General features: G+C 35.4%; 2 protein-coding genes across 3 annotated transcripts; both read left to right on the forward strand.

The window, feature by feature from the left end:
- The first annotated feature begins 1,713 nt into the window (after positions 1-1,713).
- Positions 1,714-3,769, forward strand: LOC103131273 (ladderlectin-like). The gene is made up of 9 exons (XM_007542876.2): positions 1,714-1,803; positions 1,883-1,976; positions 2,086-2,130; positions 2,230-2,271; positions 2,348-2,383; positions 2,767-2,870; positions 2,968-3,102; positions 3,181-3,292; positions 3,478-3,769. The coding sequence occupies exons 2-9, from the start codon at positions 1,916-1,918 to the stop codon at positions 3,543-3,545; spliced, it is 603 nt and encodes a 200-aa protein (XP_007542938.2). The 5' UTR covers positions 1,714-1,803; positions 1,883-1,915; the 3' UTR covers positions 3,546-3,769.
- A 2,936-nt stretch (positions 3,770-6,705) lies between these two features.
- On the forward strand, positions 6,706-9,351 carry LOC103131268 (type-2 ice-structuring protein-like). 2 transcript variants are annotated; one of them, XM_007542870.2, is made up of 9 exons: positions 6,706-6,944; positions 7,052-7,102; positions 7,579-7,620; positions 7,701-7,751; positions 7,830-7,871; positions 8,403-8,512; positions 8,595-8,729; positions 8,811-8,919; positions 9,085-9,351. In XM_007542870.2, exons 1-9 carry the CDS (start codon positions 6,884-6,886, stop codon positions 9,153-9,155), a joined length of 672 nt encoding a protein of 223 aa, XP_007542932.1. In that variant the 5' UTR covers positions 6,706-6,883; the 3' UTR covers positions 9,156-9,351. The 2 variants fall into 2 exon arrangements, with proteins under 2 accessions (XP_007542932.1, XP_016522016.1); XM_016666530.1 differs by having other exon boundaries at positions 7,701-7,742.
- Positions 9,352-13,952: the final 4,601 nt, after the last annotated feature.

Raw genomic sequence — 13,952 nt, forward strand, 5'->3', positions numbered from 1 at the left:
CACACACACACACACACACACACACCCTTGTAAGTTACTGTCATTTAGCAAAAGTCCAAACCCTGAACTCCTGAGATAACAGATGTTTGTCTGAGATGACCTAAATATACATAGTGACAACATGCTGAGATAATTAATGCATTGTAAGCATTATTACCTTTATTTATTCATTTACCCTTTATTTACAGTAACAACCTGGTGGCCTACTTAGAAGCACACATATTGTAAAGAATATAAATATACTGTCCTTTAAAATATATCCATTATATTGTTAATTTTGTTGTATATACTTCCTATAAAATGTCTGATTTGCAGGTTCAGGAGTTTATAGTGGTGAGAACGAACGGAAGAGTCCAGGTTATGAAGAAAGTGAATATTTTAATAATGAAAACTCAGGAACAAGGAGACTGGAAACAGAACAAACTTACGCTCGACGAGGTTCCGACGAGGAACACAGACAAGAGGAGGAAGGTCATCACAGGAACTAGAAACAGCTGGGCACAATCAACAGGGGAGACAGGACAACACAGAGACATCAGGAAACAGAACCAAACGCAGAAAAACCTCAGAATAAATGTACACTAGGTACATTGATAACAAATACACAATCTTACAATCTTTATCATGTCACAGTTATGTTCACATTAGGGTCACCAATGCCGATGCTTTTTGTGTGTTTTGTTTTTTTAGATAAGATAAGATTAGAGTTTCTGATTGTTAGGAACTACATTTCCTTAACTGATACCAGTAATCTTTACTGGAAGCCACAGCCGACTGTGAGGCAGACCTTTGACTATAACTTCATCTCTCGCTCACCATAAATCAGGTAAAACACAACAGAAAACCATAGTGACACACTGCGTTGCTCATGTATAAATAAGGTCAGGATGTCGGCCTTTCTAACTTTGTTCATTTGCTTTTCTAAATGTTTTCTGCCAAAATCCACAATTTTTCCATTTGCTCAATTATATTGAAACAACTATTTTAAATTATACGGTTATATGGAGTTGATTTTTTTGAAGTTTGTTTGACAGCACAGATGAAAAATGCAGGTTAAATCCATAAAAAGGCTAGACATTAGTATGTTTATTGATATAAAAAGGTGTGTCAAGAAATACCAAAGGTAAGAAATAGCTTAGAAACATCAACCTGTTAATGACAAAGATCTAATCCAGCCAGCATGAAGCTACAGTGAATGCTCCTCCAATTAACTTTATGTAGATTTTGTTCAAATGTTGGAGTATTTTTATTCAGTTCCTCAAAATGCTTGATCACATTTTTAGATCAAAGCAGATGAAAAAACAGCTTTACAAAGAAAATCATAGAATATTATTGGAAATAATAAAGGAAAACTGTTTGCACAGAGCCTAAATGTAAGACACATTTTGGAGTTATACCAGAAGAATCTAAGAAAATAACTTATAAAGATTTAGTGGAAAAAGAAAAAATATCCTTGACTCCAGATTTATACAAGTCAGGGTTATGAAGAGGATTCAATTAAATTAGTTTTATTTCACACAATCTAAATTTGTTTTATGTAGGAAGGAGGAAAAACATGGTTACAAACGAATATAGATAATATTGATGAAATAACAGGTCTCGGATGTGACGTTGTAAAGTTTTATCTGGAAAGCTTTTATCACTGGTTGCTCAGAAGTGAAGTCTGTGACAAACACGTGCGTCTGAAATGCACGTGTCGAATTCCCGGATCAGGAAACAGAAACAGTATAAAAGAGACGTTCTCCAGACTCTGTACAGCCAAGGCTTCAGGAGCTAAACCGAAGAAAACATTTCTGCTGAGAGGTTGGAGGAAATCAAATTAATAATATTCATCATTGTTCTCAAAGGCTTTCTGAAGGCAACATTTTTTCAATCTTTGCAGGTGATTTTGTTCTTAATCTCCATCTTTTCCAAAATGAAGACTGTGACTGCGCTGCTATTCTTTGGTGCCTTCTTGGCTCTGAATGAAGCTGCTGGTAAGTGTCTCTGTACAGGAGCAACATTATCAATATTTAACCATAACGATTATTGTTCACTCGTTATGTTGCAACATATAAAAATGTAACCAATGTTAAAAACACGCAGCTTTTCTAGATCCCGAAGTTCAACCTGACGATCCTGTTCCAGACGGTGAGTTTTAGTCACCGTAGTTATCATTCATAAAGTTATTTACCAATCAGATAAATTACTCATTACATGTGGTAATAAAAGCTTTGCCAAATGACACAGTTGTTCCAGAAGCAGAAGGTGGAAACTGGGCAGAAAAAGCAGGTCAGTGAATCTGACAACCCGACTAAACCAACCAAAACAATTCAAGGTTAAAAATCTAACAAATTATCCAATACAGACCTCGATCCTGAGGAGGAGGAAACTCATCCAGATGGTGAGTCTGATTCCTGTTGTCTCATGAAAAACCGTTCATATATATGAGAGTCAGGAGCCTCAGGTGATTATTAACACATCATTTTTAAACAGAAGCTCTGAGGATAAAATCATGTATTAAAAGTTTGACTTCTATTCAAATGGTCAAAAAACTTGGTTACCTGATAATTATCTTTACAAATAAACATCATTACATATGTGAAAGGTTTATATTGTTTGGATTATTTATATGTTTTTCAGGAGAAAATATTTTGTTTTCAGCTGCATTGTGGTCTTTATATTGCTCTAGCACAACATTAATAAAAATTATACGACTGTAGCAAATCTCTCAAAGAATCTTTAAGGATAAAATTACGTTAAACTCTGATGTGTTTTCTTTGCCAGCTGACCTGATGATGAGTAAAATATCTTGTCCTGTCGGCTGGTCTGGATTCGGGAATCGATGCTTCCGGTATTTTGGAACAGTCAAAACTTGGGCTAGAGCTGAGGTGAGCTATTTTATTTTACCAACTCTTTGCAAAATATCTAGTCTCACTTTCTTTTACTAATGAACATTTTATGCTAATGTTCGCCTCTCCCCTGCAGAGACACTGCTTGTCCCTGGGAGCACAGCTGGCATCCGTCCACAGTTTATTAGAACACCATCAGATTCAGAACCTGATTTCAGAATCAGGTGGTGGCGATCAGGAAACGTGGATTGGAGCATCTGACGCAGAAGAGGTATCCTTACACACTGTGTTTGTAGCTTGTCAAAGATCTTTGAGAGAAGTCAACGATTCATAAAACTGTTGTCTGCAGAATTCCTTTTGGTTCTGGAGCGATGGGAGGGTTTTTCAATTTACAAACTGGTGTAGTGGACAGCCGGATAACTTGGGGGCAAAGCAGCACTGCGTGCTTATGAATCATTCAGGTACATGAAAACAATGCAAATTTCAAACGTTTGATAAGTTTGAATGACGAAAATTAAACTTTAGTTTTTTGTTTTCTGTAGAACAGAATAAATTTTGTTAGTTCAAATCACATTTTATGCTAAAAGTTTTAAAAGAAAGTTCTGTTTCTGTTGAGTCACTGATTTCACTTTTTGTTGTTTTACAGCGAACAAGTGCTGGAATGATGAGCAATGTACCTTTAACCGACCGTATGTGTGTGTCAAAAAGCTCTGATGGCTCCACAGCTCCCAGAGAAGTCAAACATACAAGCAACAGAGGAAATATGTTGGATCTTTTGACCCTATCAAGCATCGTGTATATTTTTAAGAATTAAACCTTAGTTTAACTAGTCATGTGCAAAAACAATCGATTGTTTAATGAATAATTTCTCTTTGTTTTTCTTTATAAAGCACTGCAACAACATGCCATGTAATATTTTGTAATGTAACTGTGTCTAATAAACACCTTTAAAATGTTACTCTCACTGTTTATGAACAAAAATGAATGAATAATCGAGATGCAAGACTCTGGTAGCTGAAACTAAAAATCCAGTTTCTCTCCCGATTATTAAAACTGCAGTTTGTGACTTTTACTTTTATCCATATTTATTAAAACAGTCACCGTGTTGTGACAGATAATCTGCCCCGTCCTCCCGGTGTTACTATTTCCGTCTGCAAAAATGCACCAAAAACAACCAATCAGAGACAGGAGGCGGGTCTTAGCGCTGTCAATCAACCGCCTTTACACCGATCAATGTGATAACGGTGGAAAAACAACTTCCTACAGAGGAAAACCATTTATCTGCTATCATCAGTGGCTATGCTAACTTAGTAAGTAAGATGCAAAAGGTCAAAGTTGAAAAAGTCAATTATACAATTGAATAATATTAACACATTGTTTCCTAGAGGACTGAGTAAAAGTGGGGTAATAGAAGAAGTAGAAAAAACTAAAACAGAAAAATGAATTCACAGACTGTAATGATCTTGATACAAACATTTACTGTATTATTAAATCTCACCTGTATTTATAACAGATCATTTTTTACCTGGAACGTTTCCTGACAAAATGAAGAAAGGATTTCAAGATTACAAAAGCAACAATAAGCAAATTTGAACAAACTTAAAGGAACAAAAATCTGATTGAAGACTTCTACAATATTCACGTTGTGGTGTCATTATGTCAAATACACAATGGGACATTACGATGTTTTTAATAACTATTTATTATCTGCCTTAATTTTTCTTGAGCAGCCAAATAAAAAATAAAACATGTTTGATATTATGAGTTTTAGCTTAAACAGGTTTTGCTGTTCTAAACTAATTTTATTCAATTAGTTTGAATACAATTAGTATTGTAACAAGGACAACAATAACCTGATGCTTTGAACAGGTGAACTACTCACACTGGTGCGCCCTCTAGTGGTTCAGCAAAAATACTATTTATGTCGTACATTCTGCTAGGTTTATTTAGAACAGATGAGGTGTTATAACACATTTAACTTAATAAAGTTAAATGTGTTATAACACATTTAACTTTATTAAATGTTAATAAAGTTAAATAAAGTTTAACTTTATAAAGTTAAACTTTATAACGTTTAACTTTATATTAAGTTAAACTTTATAAAGTTTAACTTTATAAAGTTTATATTATATTGAGTTTTAATAAAGTTAAAACTCAAATAAAATAATGAGTTTTATTAAATATTTATTAGGTTTTTCACAGATTATGTCTCATATTTTACCATCAGGACATTTTACCAAATCTGAAAGAAACATATTGTTTTATAAAAGCTGCCTACTGCAGCTTTAAGAGTGTATTGACAGTAATAACTTACAACTTCTCTCATTTAATAATTAGGACAGAATTTTATATATAAATCCAATAATTTAGAAGCATTCAAGTTTGATAAACTTCTCTTTAGGTTTTAGGCTGTTGATATTACAGCAGATACATCAAACTGTCCCTTTGTGTTTTCTTTTAAAATCACATCTTCAGCGCTACGACATGAGGACAGATTAATGATTTGTTGAGGTAAGGCAGGTTTATTTATGCTGCCCTATTTATTCTGTAATTACAGTGATTTTTATTCCCATGAAAGGAAAAACAAAGCAAAGCAAGAATCAATTTCATAAAAGAAAAATATGCTAAATCACATTTACTCAAGGCAAAAAAAACAACAACTCATTTGTCAGATTGTTGGATCAAAAGTTTCAATTAACACAAATGTTTCATGTGTAAACCAGTGTTCTTGTTTTGCCATAACTTCCAGATAAAATCTGTTATCAGTCAAGGACAAGTCATTTATTTCCCTGTGCAGGTTTTTCCCTTTCCCTGAGGTCAAACATGAGGTTCTGGATGATGGCTGGACTTTCAGGTTATAAAATGTTTTATCTTAAATATTCAGACATCCAGCAATTAAGCTGTAAACTTTCCGGTTGCAATGAAGACATAAAATCTAAAGTTTGTATCTGATGCACTGATGAGATCATGTAGAAAAGATTTGATCTTATCACTTCAGAGGGATCAGAGATATTCACAACCCTGTTTAAAATACATATAAAGCTAAATGTTACGTCCTGTTTTTGTTCACTATTCTGGTAATTTGGCCATTTATGATGACTGTACGATAATATGCATCAACACAGTTACATGCTGTTGTCTTATGTGACTGAACTGAAAACAAAAGAATCAGAAGATGCAAAATATTTCATTTAGGTTTCATGTAAATGTTACTTTAGGGTTGAATATTTATGTTCTTCAAACATCATAAGAACTGGATTGACTTGAAAAATGTGCTAAACATGACTAATAGATGCAATAATGTTTGTTTTGTTTTTCACCTAAACTGTCCATTTTATGATTTATCAGGGAATCAACAGTTATTTTAAGATATGAATCATTAGTAAATGTATGAAATATGTGCCAACAAGCATTTGATACTCATTTAGAAAGAGAAAAATTGTTAGTTCCTGATTTCAGGTGTTGCACCTTCAAAGAATTAAGTCACATATTGTTACAATGTTCAGTTCATGTGATGAGGAAGTTTGATAAGCTTTTTATCAGGATTAAACATTTGCAGTTGATCTGGAACAGCTGTGACATTAACGAGGCAAACAGTGGATCCAGTTATGGAGATCTAAGCAGTGGACATGTAATATTTAATATAATTACATTTCAATTCAATGTAAATTTTTATCAACTAACCTTTTAAGTAGTAATTATATGATCATCTCTGAAAAATAAAGTGTTATAATATAAAAAGTTTGCACAAAGCATGTTATAAAAATCACACTTGGACTTTGGTAACTGATAGATGAAAACAATGTTTGTTCAAAAGATAAGAAATGAAGAGGGGGAATGTTTTTTCTGAAATGCACGCGCCAGCTTCCTTGTTTTGAGGCTGGAAGGAACCGAATATAAGAGCCGATGTTTCACTGGTGCAGCACATTCAACCTGCAGGCTGACTGCAACCGTGGGAACTTCAGAGTGTCCTGTGGTGGGATTGGTCGAAATTAGCTTCTCGTATCTCCATATTGAACTTTTTACCGTCTTCAACCTGCATCACCAAAGCCATGAAGGCTCTGAGTCTGCTGCTGCTGCTTTGTGCCACGTTGGCTTTGAGTCAACCTGCTGGTGAGTTTGTGTTTGTTTATTATTCCCTCCTTTAGCTTAATGTTCAGTTATAAGATTTTTACATCTCTATATTTCAAACTACCATTTCATTGCTATGTTTAATGCAGCTCTTCCAGATACCACGGATGTGACTGAGAGCGATGAAGCTCTTCCAGAAGGTGAGACTGTTTTTCATCAGATTTGTCATTTTTAATGTCTTCCAGATGTTTCTATACATCTGTCTTTAATTAGCGAGTCTTCTCTGTCTTAATATGAACAGTTTAAACATATTTCAGTTCAATTCCACTTGATTATGTCTTCTGGAAATTCAACTTTTCCTGCTTTTTGAGCTTAGTGTGTTATTCTGAGTGTCGTACAACATTTATACTGCTTTGGCTCTGATGGATGCTCTGCTGTCCTGCACCAAGAGCTGTTATTGTGAACATAATGTCAAAAAAACAGGCTATGATAAAGTTTTACACACATGGAAAGACTGAAGGTTTTAGAAAACAAGTCAAACAAGTTTTGTAAAATACACCTGACATTGATCATAAAAAATAATACAAAATACCCTGACTTTTAGTCGTATATTCTTAGTTTTGTCATATTTTTTGTTCTACATAGTATTAATATTAAAAATCTGAATTGTATCCAGAAACCAGAGAAAATCCTGACACTGAGGATGTTTTTCCAGAAGGTAAGTTTATGTTTGCCAATTATAAGCATTAAATTCTGTAAACACACAACAAAATGAATTTAACATGAAAACTTTGCCAGAACATTTGACTCTTCATGAAGACGAACCTGGAAACTGGACAGGTGCAGAAGGTTGGTGCTGTTTTTTCTTATGTTTTATTAAAAAAATACAGAAACGTTTATCCTCCTCCTTCCTCGTGTTTTTCGCAGAACCATCCTTTGAACCTGTGGATGAAGAAGCTTACCTGAAGGGTGAGTTTACCTTTCCTCATAATGTGGGCCAGGTTTTGTTTTGCAGCAAATAAGGGGAACAACAGAGTTTCAACCAAGACAACTGGCCATAAAATCGACCCAGAAAGTCCAGCTTCCTTCCTGAAGAGGCTCAAGTGAATAACTAAAACCATCAAAAATAGATAAAGATAAAACAACCACTAGTCTGTTCTTAAGCTTCATCGTAATGTTGTTGGAGTTGTAAACATATGACCTTCAAACCTAAAACAGATTGAGACGTTTACTCAGCAGACTGGGAAGCAAACTAGCGTTTTTTAATACATATGTAATGTTCTATCATATTTTTATGTCTTTTATTGCATGAAATATTCACATGCAAGCAATGACTGCTGATTTTATGAAGACTGGATGAAGGTTTTTCTAGTTTCCTCCTTTTTTTAAGAAACAGCTGAGTTGCTTTTTTCCTCAACATTTGTGTCCCACCACCACATAATTAAAACTACCAGCTGAATATTGTAAATAATTTATCTGAGACTTTGTGTTTGTCTTCAGCTCTGAATGGAACAGCTCAACGTTCCGGATCCTGTTCTTCTGGCTGGACCCGGGTCAAAGGTCGCTGCTACCACGTCTTTCCATTCGCTGCCACTTGGCATAGAGCTCAGGTGACCATGGATTAACTTTGCTGTTATTTCACACCATCTCCTTCCTGTATTGGTGTAGCAGCTCTCCTTGTCTCCACTGCAGGGGAACTGCAGGTCCCTACAAGCAAACCTTGCCTCAGTCCAGGACTACGAGGTGAATAATCAGCTTGTGAGGATGATAATAGCCGCAGGCCGGGGCCATACTGCAGTCTGGATTGGAGGCAATGACATAAGATGGGTAATCTCACATGTGCACCTCATGGGTCAGCCTTCAAAAAAATGCATTTAAATGTTTTACTCAGACAGCGTTACCTTGCAGGACGGCCGATGGGGCTGGGTGGACGGAAGCCCTTTTCGCTACAGTAACTGGTGTCGATTCGAACCCAACAACTTCTTCGATCAGGACTGTTTACAGATGAACTACGGTCGTAAGTGAAATGATCTCATCTGGGTGTGGAGATGCTAATTGTAGAGATTAACAGTTACATAATTAATTGTAGAGATGATCAGCCTCTTAAACTTACTAGTTGTTTCCACATTTTAGACTTCAGATGTTTCTACGATTCAACATGTTTTTGTTTGTTTTCTTGCAGGGCACAGATGCTGGGACGATGCGCAGTGTTACTTTGAAAGACCATTTATCTGTGTCAGAAACTTCCGATGACTGTTTGTCTAGAAATGACAAAGTGTTGGTAATAACACTCATATGCACTGCATATAAACATTATTACACTGTATATAAGGAAAATATGCAATGATGACTGAACATCTGTATTCAAAAATGCAGATATTAAATTTAAATCCATTTGTCAGATTGTTTGATCAAATGTTACAATAAATGAAAATGTTTAATGTGTAAACCAGTGTTGTTTATTATTATTATTATTGATTATTTAGATAACATAAAATCTGTTATCCAAAAAGGGAATGTAGTTTATTTACTTGTGGCAGCCTTTTCCTTTCCCCAAAGGTCAGATATGAGGTGTAAAGGTGATGGTTGGACTTTCAACTTTAAAAGTTTCTCCTCATGTTTTACAAAAATGATCTGGAAAAAGCTAAAGTTTGATCTTATCATTTGAGATGAACGATTAATATTTTCAGTCCACATCAACACATGATTTATTCTTGCATGCTGTTGTCTTGTGTGATTGAGTAGAAAACAAAAGTACCAAGAGATTTCAAATATTTAATTTTGGTTGCATGTAAATATTACTTTAGGAGTGAATATTAAACACATGGATACTTATGTTGTTAAAAAATAATAGAAAAAACATGTCTGACTTGAAAAATGTGCATCTGCTAATAGTGGATGAAATAATTATTTTTGTGTTGTTTTTCACCTAAACTGTCAATTTTATGAGCTGTTAGTGTCTCATAATTTATAACTTAAAGTTATAAATTATCAGTAAATGCATGAAATATGTGCCAAAAACATTTGAGGCTAAATAAAAAGGGCTGTTAGTTCCTGCTTGTTTAGATATTATATAGAAAGTTCAGTTCCTGAGATGACAAAATATGATGGAACGACTTTTTATCAGTATAAAACAGTTTATGTGTCAATGTGGGACAGACAGGAAATCAATAAGGTAATCAGAAGGTGGGAATTCAGCCACATAAATACAGCATGATATTGAGTGATTAACTTTTTAAGTGTAAATGATAAGATCACCTCTGTAACATGAAAACTTTCAACAGAATATGCTATAAAAGCAGGTGTGGATTTTGGTAAAATATAGATTTAAATAGTGTTTGTTCAAAAGCTTCCTTGTATTGAGGCTGGAAGAATCAGTATGTAAGAGTCGATGTTTTACTGGTCCAGCATGTTCAACCTGCAGGGTGACTCTAAATGTGGGAATTTAATGTTCGGTGTGATTGGTCGAAGCCAACAAACTAGCTTCTATTATCTCTTTATTGCAAACATGTATCAAATGAAATGTCTTCTCATCAGTGCAAATAATGACGGAAGTTTCTAAGTTTTCCTTGCAACTGAACAATTTTACAGTTTGCGACAGGATATAGGAACATTTACAAAGACAAACTGATGATTTTCTACCCTTCTGTTTTAGCATTGTGATACTTTTCTGAGAAAATATCAATTTATTTCTGACTCTTGGTTGTCCCTAAGATCAGGGAGTAAAGAAAACAGATAATCAGATAGAAATAAAGCTTTCAGCTAATATAGTTAAGGCAAAAAATTATTGATAACCGTGGAAGGTCCAGTTTTAAATTATTTCCATTTAACTAAAGAAGTATATATAAAACTTTTAAGGTTGCTTTATTTATACTGTATTTATATTTATACTGATTAGGTCAGTCAGAATAAAAAGTCTCAATAGCCTCAATATTGTGATAACTAAATAAAGCAACTTGTTTCTACAGGCCTTTCCTGTTCTTTGATTTGACACAACTGTCCCTTTCTCGCCCACAATTTGTTAAACATTAAATTCTATTTTTCTATATTTGTAACAACTCTCATTTTATTGTGGTTGTCGTGTTATTCCCCCCTCCTCAAAAGGGGGTGGCCGTAAAACAAGTGGGGGCTCGTCTGGGATATAAAATTCCCAGAGCTGAACACAAACACAATATTTGGAGATCAGATGTTTGTGACTGTTTGGAGATGAGCTTCAACTTGTAGGAGTTCATTCAGGATCCTAGTCATGAGAAGAGATGTGTCTCATAGATGACCTGCTGTGTATTACTGAACAATTTGATATTCCTGTGGAGAAACATGTTGCTAAAGATAAAATTAAGAAATTATGAAAATATTTGAGCTTGTTAAACATTGAATAAACAGTGAGAAAGATTTTGAAAAAGAAAAAAGATTAAAAAAAGATAAAAACATTAAAATCCTCAACCCCTTTAGGACTTCAGTTTGTCATGATCCGTGTTTCTGTGTGTTTATTTTTGACTTATTTCTGTGTTTATTGTTATCCCGTTCCCTGAGTCTCTGTCTCTGCGTCGTCCCCGTTGATTGTTCCCAGGTGTGTCTCATCCCCTTGATTACCCCTGTGTGTATTTAGTCCCACCTGTTGTCTATGTTCTTCGTCGGTTCCTTGTCTAACGTCATGTGTACGTCACTCCTTGTTTGACTCTCCAGTAGAACTGCTAAGTCCTGGATAGCGTCAGCTCTAGTTTCCAGTCTTCAGTGTATCAGTGCTACTGGTAATTAGCTGCGTGCTACTTCTCCGCTGTGCTTCCTGTATTGGACTGTTGAGCTTCTGTCATTAAACATCACTTTATTCATCATAACCTGGGTCTCAGCGTCTTTCCTCACCACCTCAAACCACCACCTTATGACACAGTTAAACGTCGTTTAACTGGGACTCAAACCCTCTGGGACTTTAGTCAAAAACACCGTTTGACAAGGACTCCAACCTCTAGGTCTTTAGTTGAAACGCCGTCAACTGGGACTCTAAACCCTGTAGGACTTTTGTTAAACGTCGTTTAACTGGGACGTCATCATTTACATCATTAAAATGTAGGCAGTGAGAAAGAGAAATAAAAAGAAATTAATAATAGATAAAAAGTAAAGATAAAAACATTAAAAACATCAAAGACATCAAAACCCACGCTCCAACCCTAATTTAGCCATAAGCAACTCTAAACAGGGTTTTAAGTTGAGATTTAAAGGCTCTCAGTGTTTCAGCTGTTTTACAGTTTTCTGGAAGTTTGTTCCAAATTTGTGGTGCATAGAAACTGAATGCTGCTTCTCCTCGTTTGGTTCTGGTTCTGGGGATGCAGAGCAGACCAGAACCAGAAGTTCTGAGGGGTCTAGANCCGAGTTGATTTAAAACTTTAAATCCATAAGTTGGGAATTGAAGCTGAGAAGGAGATCAAATTAAAACAGCTCGATGTGGAAGCTCTGAGACTTTCACTAAGTCACCTCTAGGTTCATCTGTTCATTTATTCTTTTCTCCAATGTCAGTTGTGAGGTCAAGATTCCTAGATAATGTTTGTACTTTTAATCTTAATGACCTTTCCTATTGTTTTATCTTAAATATTCAGATATACAAAATTTATGGCATAAAATTTTCCAGTTGCAACAAAGTCTTATAACATCTAAAGTTTATATTTGCACTGATGAGATCAAGACCAAAATGTTTTTCCAAACATTTGCAGCTTAATTATAAAATGCTGCACAAAATATTAACAGAACTCAATCAATCAATCAACCAAATTTTATTTATATAGCACGTGACATTGAATAAACAGTGAGAAAGATTTTGAAAAAGAAAAAAGATTAAAAAAAGATAAAAACATAAAAATCCTCAACCCCTTTAGGACTTCAGTTTGTCATGATCCGTGTTTCTGTGTTTATTTTTGACTTATTTCTGTGTTTATTGTTATCCCGTTCCCTGAGTCTCTGTCTCTGCGTCGTCCCCGTTGATTGTTCCCAGGTGTGTCTCATTCCCTTGATTACCCCTGTGTGTATTTAGTCCCACCTGTTGTCTATGTTCTTCGTCGGTTCCTTGTCTAACGTCGTGTGTACATCACTCCTTGTTTGACGCTCCAGTAGAACTGCTAAGTCCTGGATAGCGTCAGCGCTAGTTTCCAGTCTTCAGTGTATCAGTGCTACTGGTAATTAGCTGCGTGCTACTTCTCCACCGTGCCGCCTGTATTGGACTGTTGAGCTTCCGTCATTAAACATCACTTTATTCATCATAACCTGGGTCTCAGCGTCTCTCCTCACCACCTCAAACCACCACCTTATGACACAGTTAAACGTCGTTTAACTGGGACTCAAACCCTCTGGGACTTTAGTCAAAAACACCGTTTGACAAGGACTCCAACCTCTAGGTCTTTAGTTGAAACGCCGTCAACTGGGACTCTAAACCCTGTAGGACTTTTGTTAAACGTCGTTTAACTGGGACGTCATCATTTACATCATTAAAATGTAGGCCGTGAGAATGAGAAATAAAAAGAAATTAATAATAGATAAAAAGTAAAGATAAAAACATCAAAGACATCAAAACCCACTCTAATCCTAATTTAGCCATAAGCAACTCTAAACAGGGTTTTAAGTTGAGATTTAAAGGCTCTCAGTGTTTCAGCTGTTTTACAGTTTTCTGGAAGTTTGTTCAAAATTTGTGGTGCATAGAAACTGAATGCTGCTTCTCCTCGTTTGGTTCTTGTTCTGGGGATGCAGAGCAGAACCAGAACCAGAAGATTTGAGGGGTCTAGATGGTTGGTACAGCAACAACAGATCTTTAATGTATTGTGGTGCTAAACCGTTCAGTGATTTATAAACTAACAGTATTTTAAAGTCTATCCTCTGAGCTACAGGGAGCCAGTGTAGGGACTTTAAAACTGGTGTTATGTCTCTATCTTCCTGGTTTTAGTGAGAACAGCAGCAGCATCTGGAACAGCTGCAGCTGTTTGATTGATTTATTGGACAGACCTGTGAAGACGCTGTTGCAGTAATCTATGCGGCTAAAGATAAATGTATGGATGACATTAAGGC

The sequence above is a fragment of the Poecilia formosa genome, unplaced genomic scaffold (genome assembly GCF_000485575.1).
Source record: "Poecilia formosa unplaced genomic scaffold, Poecilia_formosa-5.1.2 Scaffold736, whole genome shotgun sequence".
Classification (NCBI taxonomy): domain Eukaryota; kingdom Metazoa; phylum Chordata; class Actinopteri; order Cyprinodontiformes; family Poeciliidae; genus Poecilia; species Poecilia formosa.

Coding starts and splice junctions, on each gene's coding strand:
- LOC103131273 (XM_007542876.2), top strand. CDS start 1,916: ATGAAGACTGTGACTGCGCTGCTATTCTTTGGTGCCTTCTTGGCTCTG. Junction 1,977..2,085: donor GGCTCTGAATGAAGCTGCTG/GTAAGTGTCTCT, acceptor AAAAACACGCAG/CTTTTCTAGATCCCGAAGTT. Junction 2,272..2,347: donor AAACTGGGCAGAAAAAGCAG/GTCAGTGAATCT, acceptor TATCCAATACAG/ACCTCGATCCTGAGGAGGAG.
- LOC103131268 (XM_007542870.2), top strand. CDS start 6,884: ATGAAGGCTCTGAGTCTGCTGCTGCTGCTTTGTGCCACGTTGGCTTTG. Junction 7,621..7,700: donor TGAGGATGTTTTTCCAGAAG/GTAAGTTTATGT, acceptor AAACTTTGCCAG/AACATTTGACTCTTCATGAA. Junction 7,752..7,829: donor AAACTGGACAGGTGCAGAAG/GTTGGTGCTGTT, acceptor TGTTTTTCGCAG/AACCATCCTTTGAACCTGTG.